At 48.6% G+C, this 15,981-nt stretch overlaps 1 protein-coding gene across 6 annotated transcripts in view; it reads right to left on the bottom strand.

Moving 5' to 3' along the window:
• Eps15l1 (epidermal growth factor receptor pathway substrate 15 like 1) overlaps positions 1–15,981 on the bottom strand; it is a 78,589-nt gene that overhangs the window by 35,620 nt on the left and 26,988 nt on the right. For 5 of the 6 annotated variants that reach the window (XM_051178191.1, XM_051178193.1, XM_051178194.1 and 2 more), the window contains exons 5-16: positions 14,930–15,025; positions 14,098–14,160; positions 12,153–12,278; positions 10,429–10,488; positions 8,534–8,767; positions 6,545–6,702; positions 4,342–4,498; positions 4,029–4,114; positions 2,656–2,728; positions 1,954–2,115; positions 1,301–1,498; positions 545–709 (exon numbers count right to left, since the gene is read on the bottom strand). In XM_051178191.1, the coding sequence (XP_051034148.1) occupies positions 545–709; positions 1,301–1,498; positions 1,954–2,115; positions 2,656–2,728; positions 4,029–4,114; positions 4,342–4,498; positions 6,545–6,702; positions 8,534–8,767; positions 10,429–10,488; positions 12,153–12,278; positions 14,098–14,160; positions 14,930–15,025 (1,578 nt within the window). The remainder of the gene's footprint in view (positions 1–544; positions 710–1,300; positions 1,499–1,953; positions 2,116–2,655; positions 2,729–4,028; positions 4,115–4,341; positions 4,499–6,544; positions 6,703–8,533; positions 8,768–10,428; positions 10,489–12,152; positions 12,279–14,097; positions 14,161–14,929; positions 15,026–15,981) is intronic. The other variant, XM_051178192.1, reaches the window with a different exon arrangement.

Raw genomic sequence — 15,981 nt, 5'->3', positions numbered from 1 at the left:
GTTGACCCCAACAAGGAACACTGACAACCTGACAACCCGAAAGAAGGGTCACACTGCCTGGGTTGCTGGCTCACAAGCAATGAGGGACACGCAGTGTTGAGGTCTCCCAGAGAAGCCAGCTGACAGCTGACTGCACGGTGCTCTTGATGGATGTTGCAGGATGGAACCTGGGGCCTGCAGTCCTCACTACAAGCTGCACCTCCAGCCTGATTTTTCATCTTTTGGAATCACTTGACTTGAACAACACCTCCAAGATGGCCATCAATGGAGCATGGAGCTTCCACAGCATGGGGCCACATTGGCTTTGGTTAGATTTGCCCTCCACATTTGAGTGACTGGCTCAATAGAAACACTTCTGAGGAAATGGAACATTTGGGCCTCACACCTTCTAGACAGCAGGATGAACTCGGCCATCAGCCCTGGGCCCTGTGCAGACTGCCATAAAAATCAAGGGGTGCCACACACTGAGGGAGTCAGTGTCGTGTGCAGATCTGCAGTTGCAGCAGAGCCCAAGAGGACCAGGAGACGCTTACTCGACCTTTACCATGGCTCCAAAGCCGCCCCTCTCTGCCAGCAAGACGCCTTCACTCAGGGTGGCCAGGTCAGGCAGGCTGGTGCCAGAGACCCCATCAGGCACCTGGTCATACTGTTCCAGGCTCCGGTGAGCTTCTAGGCGGCTCTCCTGCAGCTGTGATAGCTTGCTTCTTGCCTGCAAGACATCATCAACCATTACTTGTATCAGCAATTCTATGTGTATCTTGGGTCATCTCCATGTAAGACTCTAAAGGCAGGAGGAAAAAGCCTGAAAATAACCCCACAGAATTAATATTCATAAAATACCATATAACACAAGAAGCCACTGAATCAGGGAGGTACCCACATTACCCTGCCAGCCTGTAGCCTGCAGACAAGCAGACACAAGAGAACACAGGTTTTCTTTCCTATGTACCAATACCACCTTGTTCTATGGCCTGAATCCCAGAGACTACCATGAAGGTCAATGACACCATATGCAGAAGGATAGGGCAGGGTCAGAGCTTTCTCCCAGCTGCCAGGAGAGCAGCTGGGACAATTATTCATGAGACAAGTACCAGGGCACCCTGAGCCATACTGCACAAAGCCCTCCTCACCAGCTAATCTCGCATGCACCACTGACCCACAGCACATAGGCAGGTCAGACAGAAAAAGGCCACAGTAACAGCGCAGATGCACAGGGAATCCAGCTTTACCTGGTCACCACAGGACAGTGTAGCTGCACAAGGGACCTAGCTTCAGCTGGCCACTAGCCCTATCGAAGTACCTGGTTGATATCATCCTGCGTGGATTTCAGAGACTTGAGGATGGTCTCCAGCTGGGCACGCCCCGCCTGGATGCTCTGCTCCAGCTGTGTCTCCTCCTGCTGAAGCCGATTCAGCTCTGACTTTGCCCGGTTGAGGTCGTCTTCCTGGGACTTCAAGTCTGACTCCTGAGACTGAATCTGGGTTTTCAATGATGAGATCTAAAGTAACAGCCAAAGGACTCACAAGTCAGGGTACAGAAAGGCAGACACCAAACTTCCTCACCGAGTGAAACTAGGAAAATGGTTAGTGGGTAAAAGTGCCGACTGCCAAGCCTGAAGACCAGATGGAAGGAAAGGACCACGATCTGCTGCTATTCTATGACCTTCACATGCACACTTATAATCTCTCACAAAAAATGAGTAAGTATAATAATAAACATTTTCTAATAGAGGCAGGAGGACCTGGAGTCCTGTTTCTGGCTGTGGGGCACAACACAGCAAGGTGTTCAGATGATGGCTTACTGAAGCCATGCAATTCTGCAACTTGATGTCTAGGGACAGAGGGACCATTCACAGGTCAGCCTTCAAATGCCTGGAGTTTCCCAGTTGGTATTTAAGGGATTCCACTCTAGGTATTTCGTCATCAGTCAGCTAGAGTCCATACTGGGACTCACCATCTGGGTTTCATCCTGGCATTTCTGACGCACGTCACTCAGCATGTCCCGCAACTTGGCCTTCTGCTGGTCCATCTCATCCAGTCGGTCCTGGGCACCCTGCTTCTGAGCCTCAAGCTCCTGAAGACTGCTGGTTTCCCTGTCTAGGTCATTCTGTAGCTCCTATGGGAAATGGATGGGTGTTGACTGACACTGGTAACAGACCCTGAACAAGGAGAAATTAAAAGCAGACTCTGGGCTGGGCTGTGGCAGTGTTCCATCCCTGTGCTGGCTGAGAGTGAGCATGAGGCCCTGGTATCTTGTCTGGAACCTGAGCACAGGTAATGCCTGGGTTCTACACTCAGTGCCTACCAAGCATGAGTGAAACTCAGGTTCCCTCGCCAATGCTGGCAAGGAAAACAAAAATATTTTGCAATCCCAGTGTGGTCCCTACACCCAGCACAAAGCAGGCCCAAACTGCTGGGTGGTGCTGGCACACACCTATAATCCCAGCATTCAGGAGGCAGAAGCAGGCAGATTTCTGTGAGTTCAAGGCTAGCCTGGTCTAAAGAGAGAGAGTTCAAAAAAAACCCTGTCTCGAAAAACCAAAAAAAAAAAAAAAGTGAGTTCCAGGACAGACAGGACTACCCAAAGAAACCCTGCCTCGGAAAATAGAGGAAAAAAAAAAAAAAAAAAGTGCAAGCCAAGGTGCAGCATCCACACCTGTACTTCACTGGTTTTCTGTCTGATGGCCTCTTCCTTTTCTCTGATGTCCTGTTCCAGTGAGTACTTCTCCCTGCAGGTTTAAAGACAATGCATAAGAACAGATCAGCACTGCATGGCACAGAGCTGTGACCCTGACTTCAGACCTGAGCCTATATACTCCCACACAGCCTATGACCCTCCAGTGTCCTGTCTCCCTCAGGCTTGACACACAACTGACTGGTCCAATGTCACCATGACAGCATGTGTCCTGATGTCCTCATCAGAGGCCAGATAGATCTGCTTCTAAAACTGAGCAAAGGAAGCCCCTCTCTTTCTGTATCACCCTGTGCTGGCCAAGAGTGAGGTACTTTGTTTTCCAACAACTCTCCTGGACTAACCAGCAATCACCCCACCCTAAGACCCAGTGGAACCTGCACTCAAGAGGCCTCCTTCCCAGCGCCCACTGACAGAGCATACTGTCTTCTCCATCTGATGACCAAAGAGGAAAATGGAGACTCCTAGGTGTGACAAGAACTTGCCAAGCCCTTACAAACACTGTGAAGGTCCAGGAGGCAAACAGGGAAGAACAGGGGTAGTTCCAACATTAGCAAGCAAGCTCCTCCCACCCCCATGCTAGCCAGGAAATGGAGACCTTGGGCCCAAAGTTGCAAGGACCCAGAGAGAAGCCCAGGCACACACCTTTTCCATGGACTCCAACACCCTAAATAGCTGATACAGATACCTGGACTTCCCTCCTGTGAGCTAATATACTTATGCCACCATACTGCTCAATTCTGTGACTGTCACACAGAGAGAAAACATCCCCTACACTCCACACCCAACCAAATGCTACTCAGCAGTCTGAAACTAGAGTTACACTCAACATGAGTAGGGACACACTGGGGATAAAGGTCTGCACATCACTACCACAAGGAACATTAAGTACTCTGAGGAGGTGTTATGGGAATGGGGAGATATGGTAAAAGAATTTTCTGGAGGACAGGAATGAAAACCGAAGCAGGGCTAGGGAAGTCATGTGGAGTGACATAGAAAACAGCAGGAGTCACGCAGCCTGTGGTAAATGGCAGTGAGGTACCCAGGCCCCCATGGCTACCAGGGAGGAACTGGCCCACTGTGCACACCAGGTGCTCCCAACTTGGGTCTACCTCCTAAGCTGTGTGCTGCACTGGTCTCCACTGTTTGCATCCCTATGTAGCTATGTAGCCACAACCTGCTGAGGCTACCTGGACAGAATGGGCTCAAAGCAACACAGACCCAAACAAAAGCAGATCTGAGAAGACTTGTGTCCTTCCCTCCCTCAGAGGCTTACTGGGGGCTTGGACACAGGGCTGCTGCATCAGGAGCCACCAGGGTGGTGGGCAGTCACATACCTCTGCAACTGAGCAATCTCCTGGCTAATGTCATCCAGCTCTTTCACACCGGTAAACTCCCCTGACCCGAGAGCACTTGAACTATCCTAGGATCAAGTCAGAAAGAGAGTCACAGGAGGCCAGCAGCCTATATCTCTGGTAAAGCAGGGGACTAAAGTGCTGGCCATTGGCCTGAAAACACCCCAGGTTGCCCAATCACAGGATGCCCAACCCCCATCCTAGGTTTGGGGACAGAGGACTGTGGGGCTCTTGTGGAAGCGCCACCTTCTGGAGGGTGGTGGGAATAACAGAAGCAAGGTGTCTGGATACTCACTGGAATGGGAGTGCCTCTCTCTGAGGGTGGCACCATGTCAGGTGAGAGGACTTGAGGAGGGTCGATGCCTTTACTGACCTTCTGCTGAATGAAATACATAGCAAGCGCAAATTGCTCTTTGCTTAACTTCCCTGTTTGTCTTGTATCAGCCAAGGCCCTGGGAGAAACATGCGATGCAATTAGATACCACAGCTACAGTTGCCGCCTACCCTGAGCAAGCTCCACTTACCAAGTTCACAGGGACCAGGGCAAGCCTCTGGGCACTGCCTCTATGTTTCCCCCCAGTGCTGATGAGCACCTCCCTGAGGCTGATCACAGGCCTCACAGTATGGGAGTGAGGCTTTGGCCTACAGAACTGAGAAGTGCTCAGTCTAAGAAAGGACCCCCACCCCCAACACACACACATACACATACCTCCAGCTGACTATAAGGGTCAAGGCTTTCTTGTGCAAGATACTGCAGAAATGCAGTTACCCCATAAACCCCTGTGCAGATGGGGCAGGGCTACACTCTCATTCCTGATTAATCTATAGATCTGGAGGTACATGAGTCCATGGGGACAAGAGATGCAGTATGGAGGTCTGGACACATTCCCTACCAATGGCCTCTCTGTGCCTAAAGTGGAATAAGAGAGAACAGGGGTGTCCCAGACTCGAGCTGGCAGTGAATGGCCTCATGAGGGGCAAACACTTCCACTACTGGTGACAGAGGCTGCTGCTGTTAAAATGCAGTCATTTGCCAGAGGCAGGGCACAAGTGTAAGTGGCCACCCTAGCAGCAGCTACTGCAGAGCATCACAGAAGAAGGGCAGGCTCAGCCTACTGTGTGTGGCTCCTCCCTGTCTTGAGTGCAGCTGCCCAGCTCTGAAGGAGCCAGCAGCCTGCCTGAAGAGGCAGCTCTCTGACTACTACTCCTTGGATAGTTGTCCTCTCTGCCCAGCTAGGGTTACTCCAGATGGTTCTCTCTGGCCACTGGGTGACGAGTTCAGTTTCCCTGCTGCAGTCAGGAAGTTACTCAAGGCCCTGGCCCTGGACAAACTAACAAAGCTAGACTAGACCAGCCACAAGAGCCCCATTCTGAGATGGCAGAGGGTGGATGAAGGTGGATCCTCCACCCAGGACCAAATGTTACACAGTGGCCACCATCTATACCAGAACAGCTGTAACTACTTGTAAGGGAACCCTGAGAGCGAGCCTGCTGGATCATGAATATCCCTGTGCCAGGTGATTTTGCAAACTTTACACACATCTAGGAAAAAAGACTCTTGAGAGAATGTCTCTATCGGACTGGCCTATAGGCAGCTCTGTGCGGGCATTAATGACTGATAGGGGAGCAGCTCACTGTGGATGGTGCCAACCCTTGGCAGGTGGTCCTGAGCTGTATAAAGAGGCTGAGCAAGCCATGAGGAGCAAGCCAGTAAGCAGCACCCCTCCAGGACCTCTGCTTCAGCTCCTGCCTCCAGGGTCCTGCTCGAGTTCCTGCCTGACTGCCCTCAGGACTGTTATCTGGAAATGTAAGCAAAAATAAACCATTTCCACATTGCTTTTGGTAACAAGTGTTTGAGCATAACAATAGACACTCTAACTAAATCAGTCCCCCACAGGAAGACAGGGTGGGCTGGGTCACTGGACCCTCATCTCTACATCCCCAATTCTGTAATTCTGCCCTAATCTCACATAGTCTGGGGTCTCAGGAGGTGCCAGGATGCACTGAGTGTGGAAAGTTAATTGAAGGAGACTCCATCAATGCAGCTGTGGGGGTCATCAGCCTCTTTGGGAGTAGCATCTCACCTATGAATTGTAGGCCCAATCAACTCACTGGTGCCCCACTTCAGTGGTATGTACTTGAGTTTGTCCTTGGTGCTCTATTGCACTGGGGGAGCGGGGAGGGTGGAGTTGCCATAGCACTGAGGAACAAACAAGGGTCCGATGCCCTACCATCTTCCTGGTGGAAGCAGATGATGCCTTTCCAAATGGGATCTCATTGGAACTATCAAGGCTCTCTTTGGTTTACCCAAGTGGCAGGTAAAATGACTGTCACTGAAGCAAAGTAAGGCTTATGGAGAGGATGGTCCCAAGAGTTCTCTAGTATGAAAGTTAACCCTTCCTCCCTGTACACTGACACTTGAAAATTTGGAGCCCTCTCTCCCACCTGCCTCCTTCCGGGCCTCTCAGAGCCACCTCCCCCACAGTTTCCATTCTTACCAAATGTGTGCCAGAAGGTTCTGTGTGAGGCCCGAATGCATGAAGATCTCTTTCACCTCCTGGCCACTCACATAGCCATCAAGGTCGAGGTCAGTCTTCAAGAAGATCTCATCAAAGCGCATCTTATCTGCCACGGGCACCACCCAAGTCACTGGTGGCTAAAACAGGGTACAAAGTGACTTATCCATGAGCCCTGTTTCAGCCCAAGGCTCTGCTTACAGAGCTCTTACAGACAGTGTGAGGTCCATGCAGCTCAGGTTCCAGACCCTTGGCTAGGGGCAGTGAGGGTATAAAGAAAGAATAGTCACACAGACACTTTGAAGTTCAAGTCAGGTGGGAGTCTCTGTGGCTACCAGGACTGCTACCTCTGAACCCAGAACCACAGAACATACGCACGAATGTATGTACTGTCATGCACGAGTGCATGTATGTGTGTGTATAAGCTACAGTTTCAGGCTAGAAACAACCAAGAAGAAACTGCAGCTGCTAGTCTCTGCACATACAGACAGTTTCTGTTGTTTTCACTTTTTTTTTTTTTTTTTTAAAGCATTAATTGTCCCTCAGTTCTCGTGAGGCTGAGGCAGGAAGCTTAGGAGTTCCAGGCAAAGTCTGGGCTACATATAGTGAAATCCTGTCTTTAACGAGCACAGGAAGCATTTATCTGCTAGTGACTGCTCTGTGTTGTACAGCCATGCCCTCCCTACACAGCCTCTTTTGGACCCAAGAGGAGTATCAGTACATGCCAACTACTGAATCCTCATGGATGCTTTCTCAGCCCATACACAGAACCTGCACACATCCCAAGATACTAAAAACCTAGGATGAAGAAAGTCCCGTGCGTGATTCCAACAAAATAAACCTCTGCCTCAGTGCTAGGGCCAGGCATACTGATATGAACATTATCAGTGATAAGTGGTAGGTGTAGCTAGAAGGTGCCACCAGGGCACAGAACCAAGAGGGCACTGGAGCCCCTCCAGTGGTGATGTGTTGGCCTGAGGGACCATGACTACGGGTCCCAGAAAACGCATGTCTTCTTGACAAATGCCCAGTCCTAGGGGCTGCTGAAAAACACTGGCCTGGTGGGAAGTCTGGAAATAACAGGGGAAGCCCAAGACTGTACCAGATAATTAGGCTCAGTTGCTTCCTTCCCAGGCAAACATCTACCCATCCCTCTGTTCACAACAGCGCTCTCTCAGCAAGGACTCGCTTGGTGAGATGGGGTGAGGTGGCTGTCCTAGAAAACAACAGCTGCACGAGGCTAGCTCTTGTCTGCCCAGGCCTCCCCTTGTTCTAATTCAGCCCAGCTGTGGCTGCTCTCCTAATAGCATCCTGCAAGTGCCTGCAACTCCTGCTCCAAGAGAGTCAAAGACAGGAAGACCACTGGGGTTTGTGGCTGCAGCCTAGCCAGAAAACAAGAGCCCCAGGACAGGAAGAGATCCTGACTCAAAGAAATACAGTGACAGAGGAGGACATCTGATACCCTCTTCTGCCCTCCAAACAAAGATGCGCACATACACAAATGCCTGCATGGAAACTGGTAAATAAATAAATGAGTCTTTTCTCTTAATGTGGTAAGTCTAGGGACATGCACAGGCTCTGTGCAGACACAGTATCACTTCAATGAGGACTTGAGCATTGGAGGGCACTGACACCCTGGGGGTCCTGGAGCCCAGGCTCCATAGAAACCAGGGAACAATTTCACTTACCTACAAGAGAGCAAGAAAGCTCACTCTGAATCCTTCTAGCAATTTTTCTAGGTTATTTATTTGTTTTATGTGTACTGGTGTTATTGTCTATGCATAACATGTATCAGTACAGACTGATGTGAGCTGCCATGTAGGTGCTGGGAATTGAACCTGAATCCTGTGGAAGAGCAGCCAGTGCTGTCATCCACTAAGCTATCTCTAGTAAATCTTTTAGAGAATTAGATCAAAGTTTTCTCTTTTTTGCTGTCAAGAAATAGTGCAGGACGAGACCGTGGACACTGACCTGAGTCTGCTTGATGCTGTGCTTTGGAGACAGGCTGCCTGTGCTGTTGAGGCTGCTGACGCTGCCATGGGATGGTGTGGAGCGGAGGCTGTCTTTGGGTGGAGGGCTGGCAGGCAGGACAGGCACAGCACCTGCAAACACTGTCTTCTTCTTCTTGGAAGGTGGGATGAGGGATGGGGGCAGGACAGAGGGCACTGGCTCCTTCTCCAAGGCGCGGTACACCAAGTGCATGGCCTGTGGTGCCAACAAGACGAGAAGGGGACTGAGGGGGCAGGGGCCACAGAACAGAGAGTCTCATGCAGTCCTGGAAGGAATGGGGACCCCAAGAAGCTCCAAGCAATCTGCTCATCTTTTCTCAGGCATCAGCCTCCTCTGCAGCTTCATAAGATGTGTTGAGTTTGTGCAAGTGAGGTGAGCACAGATGACAACCATCCAGATACCACACAACCAATTCTGAGGGTTCCTTGCCAAGATCTGAGTTACCCATGGTCTGAAATGTTAGGTAGGAAATTCCAGAAACAAGAGACCACATTCGTAACACTTCTATTATAGCACATTGCCATGACTATTTTCAGACAGGTATTTCACGTTCCCCATGCTGGCCTCATGCTAACTAAAGAGTTAAGGATGACCTGCAGTGGCCACCTCCAGAGTACTGAGATTACAGGCATGCGCCCCGACACCTGACTTCTGTGGCACAGCATGAGCCCAGGTCTTTGTGCATGCTAGGCAAGCATTCTACCCATTGAGCTACAGCCTCAGTCTTTATTGCAATTACTTTATTATAATTGTTACTAATCTATTACCAATGAAAACATTCTAACAGCCAAGAACAGACAGGGAAAAGTGAAGCACATGTATGTAACAGCCTTGGCTGAGTAATCCAGGCACTTGCACACTCTGTGTCAGCACGCAGTATGACCACCAAGCCCCAAGGCTTATGAGTTCCAAAGTTCTGGAGGTGCACAGACCTCCCCCCCAAGAGGAACTTCTACTTCAAAATGCTCAGGAGACACAGAGTATGACCCCAGAGGGGACAGAGGACAGACAGGGGGAGCAGCAGGACATGTTCTAAATCATTATCTATGTATTAATTTATTTTGAGGCAAAGTCTTGATATGAAGCCCAGGCTGGACCGGAATCCCAATCCTCCTGCCTCAGACTTCTGAATACTACAATGACAAGCACATCTGGCAAAAACACAATTTTGAAGGTTTATTTTTATATCTATGAGTATTTTGCCTGCCTGTGTGTCTGTACACTAGGTGTGTAAAGAACCTATGGAGGCCAGAAGAGGGTATCAGATCTCCTGTAACTGGAGATAAAGATTGCAGTGAGCCTCCATGTGGGAGGTAGGAATCAAACCCAAGTCTTCTGCAGGGCTCTTTAGCCCTAAGACATCTCTCCAGCCCCAATGTCACAGAAATGTAATGAAATCCAGATGCTGTACCCACCTATAATTCTAGAACTAGGGAGATAGAGGCAGGAGAACCAGTCAAGACCAGCATATGCCTTTGATTCTACTACTTGAAAGGCGGAGGTAGGCATATCTGAGTTTGAGGCCAGCCTGGTCTACAGATTGAGTTCCAGGACAGCCATGGCTATCCAGAGAAACCCCATCTCTGTATAAAAACAAACAAAAAAGGCCAGTTTCAATTATCTGAGACCCTGTCTCAATCAATCAATCAATCAATAAATAAATAAATAAATAATAAAAATAAAGGCATGACTCTTGACTCCATTGTACCCCTGAACCTTTTCTAAGTATTGGAGAATGTCAAAATGTCAAAATAAACAACTTTTAAAACTAAAGACACATAAAAGACTCTTATGCCCACCCCATGAATACTTTTGTAGGTCTCAGCAAGTTGGGAAACAGGACACAGAGGACTTACCACAGCAAACTCATCTCGGTCCAGATGCCCATCTTTGTCTATGTCACTGAGGTCCCAGACCTGCAGGGGACAGACAGATCCATGAGGGTGATATGGGAAGGAAACTCCTGTAAGTCTCACTCAGCACAAGCAACTTCTGAGTTGATAGTGAAATGAGGTCAAGGCAATCAGAGGCACTACAGGAAGTGTAGTATACCTGTCTTTCCACATACGTACACATGTGCACACACACCAAGAAGAAAAGGAATAGCATTTAAGAACTAGTCTGTGACAAGAAGCTGAGGCAGGAGGATTGGAAGCTCAAAGCCAGCCTGAAATATACGGAAAGTTCCAGGCCCATCCTGGCTATAAAGCAAGATCTTATTTGTGGTGATCTGAATGGGAACGGCCCCACAGGCTCACATATTTGCAGGCTTAGTCCTTAGTTGGTGAACTGTTAAGGAAAGGAGGTGTGGTCTTGTTGGAAGAGTTGTCACTGTGGAGTATGCTTTGAGGTTTCAAAAACCCATACCAGGTGAGATCAAGTTTTGCCTTGCCTCTCTGTTTATGGCTCAGATGAGAGCTCTCAGCTACTTCTCAAACACCATGTCTGCCTGCCTGTCACCATGCTTCCTGCCATGGTGATCATGGACTAACCCTCTGAAACTGTAAGCAAGCCCCAATTAAATGCTTTCTTTTATAAGAGTTACTGTGGTCATGGTGTCTCTTCACAACAATAGAACACAGACTAAGACCCTACCTAAAAAGACCAAAACAAGAAGTCAAAACAAACAACAACCCTGACCCTACAGCTCTCTGAAAACCATCCTCTGAGGGAGCTGAGAACTACACCCTTCCTACAGCACATTCACTGTGCCTACAAAGACCAGGATGAAAACCACATCCCAAGTAACCCTTTAAACTGAAATCTGAATCAAATGGCGTGCTCTTCAGGGCTCTTAAGCCCTAAGACATCTTTCTAGTCCTGATAGCACAGATTTTAACGTCTACTTTAAAATGTAACTGGAAATGCTGTACATGTTAATAATTCTAGAACTTAGAGGCATATGTATGGGCATTAGGAAATGGCCTCTGAAAGCCATTGAGAACAGGGTTTGTTGTTTTTAGGCTCTGTTAGAGGCCAGGCCTTGGGCTCTGGCTGAACAACCATGGTCCCTCCGTAGCAAGACCCCACAGATGACAATAAGCTTGCCTCGCTCACACACACCAGGAAGCACCAGGTCACAGCCACACCCCTCTAGAAACAGTGCCTACAGTGGGGGTCTGGAGCCAAATACTTTGCATGAATATGAACAAACCTGAGGTTCATTTTTGATGAGGGACTCCTGAAACAGGGTCCTGCCACACAGACTGGGTTGGCCTCTTGCCTCAGCCTCTTGGGATTATAGGTGTGCATGGTGACAGCCACCAAAATTGAGACTTTAAAACAAATAAAAGGACTGCACTATGGAGGTGGATTAGAGGTTTAAGGATACCCCCAGCCAATATGGGAGATACAGGAAACCCCACAAGAAAACCAAAAAAGGAGAATCTAAGACTATTTCTAAACCCGCAACAGAGTGACAGCCAGGACAAAGCATTTACTTAAAAACAGAAGCCAAAGGCCAATGAAATGGCTCAGCAGGTAAAAAGCATCTGGTGGTACAGCGCACATTGGGAAGAGAAAGGTGACCATTAAGACAGACACTCTGCAGTATAGGATGGGAAAGCACCCAGCCCCTTACCCTGCCCAGCACATCCAGAGGTAGTTTCGAGTTCATGAGGACTGGCTTGACCTTGTCTCCAGAAAGCAGACCATTGACTGGTAGAAGGCTTTCAAAAATGCCATCAAACTTTGCCTTCTCCTCCACCTACCAGGAAAGGAGGAGCTGGAGTAAGTATAGAGCATGTGGTGAGGATTGTCTACAGACCTCAACTGTACCAGTGGGAGGGAGATATCCTAGAGCAAACCCAGCTGAGTTTCCAGGGAGAATTCATGGCCTGGGGTGAACAGCTCCCTGACACTGTGGCCTGGGGGCCATGGTGAACAAGAGAGAAGCTGGCCCACATCTTCCACATCAGGTCTCCTGATGGCAGAAGGGGCCTGGCCAGCAGGGAATGCCTTTGCAATATACCAAGGAACCTCATTAGATGTTTAGTTTGGAAGCAAACATGACTAAAATCTACCTCCAATGGGGCCAATGGCACACACCTCTCATTTCAGTACTCAAAATGGAGGGTTTTCAGCCAGCCTGTGCTACACGGGAAGACCCTGTTTCAATGTCAATTTCAAGAGCATAAGTCTTGCTTCTCACAGTCCAAATATAAGCTGTGATGGGGCTTAGTGCAGTGGAGCCTTGGGTTCCAATCTCATCACTAAGACTAAGGTTATGAAGAGTGCTGCAATCCCAGCACTGAGGAGGTAGAGGTGAGGGTAAAAGATCGTTCTTGGTTTGAAGTCAGACTGGGCTACATGAAACCCTGTCTCAGAGAAACAAACTAAAAAGGACTGAGGGCATAATTTGATGGTAAAGCCATTGCCTGAAAAGCTCAAGGCCTGTCCAAGTTCAAATGAGACAGAGAGCAGGATCAAGAGGGAAGAGAGAAGTACCGGAAAATATGGCATGTGGGGCTGCTTCCCATTCTCTGAGAGCATCCACAACCCACTCAACTGCAGGACCAACTCTGACTCATCAGGAGTCACTTAGGTTTTGCAAATATATATTGTAGTGACATCTAGTTTCCCCAGTGGACTTGCAGTGGTGGCCATATCCGAAGGACATGGCTTCTTCAGGTGTGTAGATGTGACCCCTTATAAGGAAGAGGAGGGGTTGGCTTGCTCTCTTGGGGGGTAATTGGAACACTGGAAGGGCAGAGATTGAATCTTCAGGAGCAGGAAGATCATAGTGGTTATTTACTATTAATTGTGTGTTTCCCTAATAAATACCTATTAATCATTTATCTTGGGTCTTGTGGACTCATTTAAACCCTGCCTTCAATTGGTGCCCCATGGGGCCTGACTCTCACAATCAGCCCTCACCTGAGTGGCTGGCTGGATGTGCATCCACAAACCCCAAGCCAGTCCCACCAGCTTGGCATTCCTGCCTGCCTCAGGATTAGGTTGGGGTTCAAAGGACCAAACTAGTAAAAACATGGAAGACAGTGGTGCTGAGGGGATCTGAACTGTAGGGGGTCCAGCTTAAGAGGTTTCAGAGAAGAATGTTAGCTCAGAGACCATTCTTGTGATATTTTGGGGGAAGGGAAAAGTGGCTGCTTTTTGCCCTTGTCTGAAAAATCTCCCTGAAGCTAAATAAAAAGTTTTGGAATTAATGGTGTTGGCAGAGGAGATTTCAGGGCAGCCTAGTATTGACTTTGTCCTGTGGTTATTAGTGGGGGGTCTCTCCTCCCTCTCCCTCTCCCCTTCATCCCCCCCCCCTCTTTGTTTTTTTTTTTTTTTTTTTTTTTTTTAGACAGGGTTTCTCTGTGTAGCCCTGCCTGTCCTGGAACCTGTTCTGTAGACCAATCTGGCCTCAAACTCACAGAGATCCACCTGCCTCTCTGACTCAGGAGTGCTGAGATTAAAGGTGTGCACCACCACTGCCTGCCTATTAGTAGTCAAAGGTGTTCCAGAATGTTCCAAATGATCTACATAACCAACACATCAACTATGGCACTATCCCTCTCACTTACCCGCACAGCCCAGTGGGTCTCTGCAGACGGTTGTGTGGCCATCAGTGGGCTGCTGGTGTCATGCTGAGGAAAAATGGAACAGTATCACATGTGCAAACACAACCAAATTGGGAAGGCCACCCAATGGGGAATGACCTATGACCCCATAGCTCCCCTCCCAGGTATAGATCCATAGGTATACACAAAAATCCATGACCATTCACTGCTACACTACTCCTGACAAACCAAAGGTGCAGAAGATACCACAGAATTCATTCAGCATTCACACAGGTAAGTAGTGCCCAGCCAGTCACAACAGTAAAGTATCCAGATCTGGGCAGACTGAGTGAAGATGCATACACAAGGCCATACCCTGTGTGACTCCATTAAGAGCAACATCAGAAAAGACGAAATCTACACACAAAGGACTGGGAGACAGAGAAACAAACATGGCCCAGGGTCTTCCTTTTGGGAGCTGAGAAATGGAACTCTGGCTGATGGTTGCACAACACTATAATGTGTAAGTGCTACCCAACTGCATATTTTATTTTATTTGTTTTGTTTTTAAGACAGGGTTTCTCTATGCATCCCTGGATGTCTAGAACTAGCTCGATAGATCAGGCTGGCCTAGAACTCACAGAGATCTGCTGACTTCTACTTCCCAAGTGCTAGAATTAAAGGTGTGAGCCACTATGCCTAGCTAAACAATGCATTTAAAAATGGTGAATTATACAGTATATGCATTTCACCTCGACTAAAACACAGGAAACAAGAGGAAACATTGAGCTGTCACACATACACACACATGTGTATACAGACAGTACCAAGAGAGTATGATGGCTTGCACACTCACAAATTTTGGTGGTGGCATGGTGAGGCTCAGATTGCTCAAGGTGACTTCGTGGCCACTCTGTGCACAGGCCACCAATCTCAGTGCAACATAGAAACCCTGTGGACCCAATAAGAGGAGGCATTAACACCATAAAGCAGGACAGGATGGCTCTTACTTCCACTGCGAAGACTGCAGACGCCATAGAAGGCAGACATTAGCAAATTCTGAGCCCTAAAAAGTTTTAAGCAAAGGGATTTCCCAAAGGCAACAAACTTCTAGGTCATGAAATGCTAGAGCAGTCCACTCGTTCACAATGACTGATGGGCAAAACAAATATATACAGCCTACTTTGTTTTCTGTTTTTGTAGGATCTGAAGCCTCAGAAATACCAGGCAAGTGCTTTCCTTCTAAGCCATACCTCAGCCCAGGGGAAGGAGCTGGGAACTCACTTGCACCCAGGCCCTGTGAGCACAGCACGCAGAGCATTCTGTAAGGTCCCACAGCCAGCACTGTGGAGCAAACAATTCCACTCAGAATGTTCTTGAAGAGCAGAGCTCAGGGCTCCAAGGCAAAGCCTTCATGGTAAAGGGCACCAGAAAACAGCCAGCCTGGTGCAGGCCCTGCTTAGTGCTGTGACCACAGTAGTCTGACACAGTATTGCAACTGTGTGACTAAGCATCCCTGGGGACAGTTGATTACAAATGTAGGGATAGAAAGGGGCATGTAGGAACCTATAAACTACATTTGGTATCTTTACAGAATTCTAAAATTACTTTCATATAAAACAGTCTTTAGGCTGAAGACATGGCTATGTGGTTAAGGGCACATACTGCTCGTACAGAAAACCAGAGTTTGGTTCCCAGCACCCCATTAGGCAGCTCCCAAATGCCTATCACCTCATCTCCAGGGATCTGGCACCTTCTTCTGATCTCCACTGGCCACAAACACACGCAAAAATTTTCTGCCCCCATCCCTGTGGGGTTTTGTTTGTTTTCGGACAAAGTCTCGCTGTGTAGCCCTGGGTGGTCTGGAACTCCATATGCAGACAAGGCTGGCTTCAAACTCACAGAGAG

The sequence above is a fragment of the Phodopus roborovskii genome, unplaced genomic scaffold (genome assembly GCF_943737965.1).
Source record: "Phodopus roborovskii unplaced genomic scaffold, PHOROB, whole genome shotgun sequence".
Taxonomy (NCBI): domain Eukaryota; kingdom Metazoa; phylum Chordata; class Mammalia; order Rodentia; family Cricetidae; genus Phodopus; species Phodopus roborovskii.
Note: the sequence above shows the minus strand (reverse complement) of the source record. Positions and strands in the feature narration are given on the sequence as shown.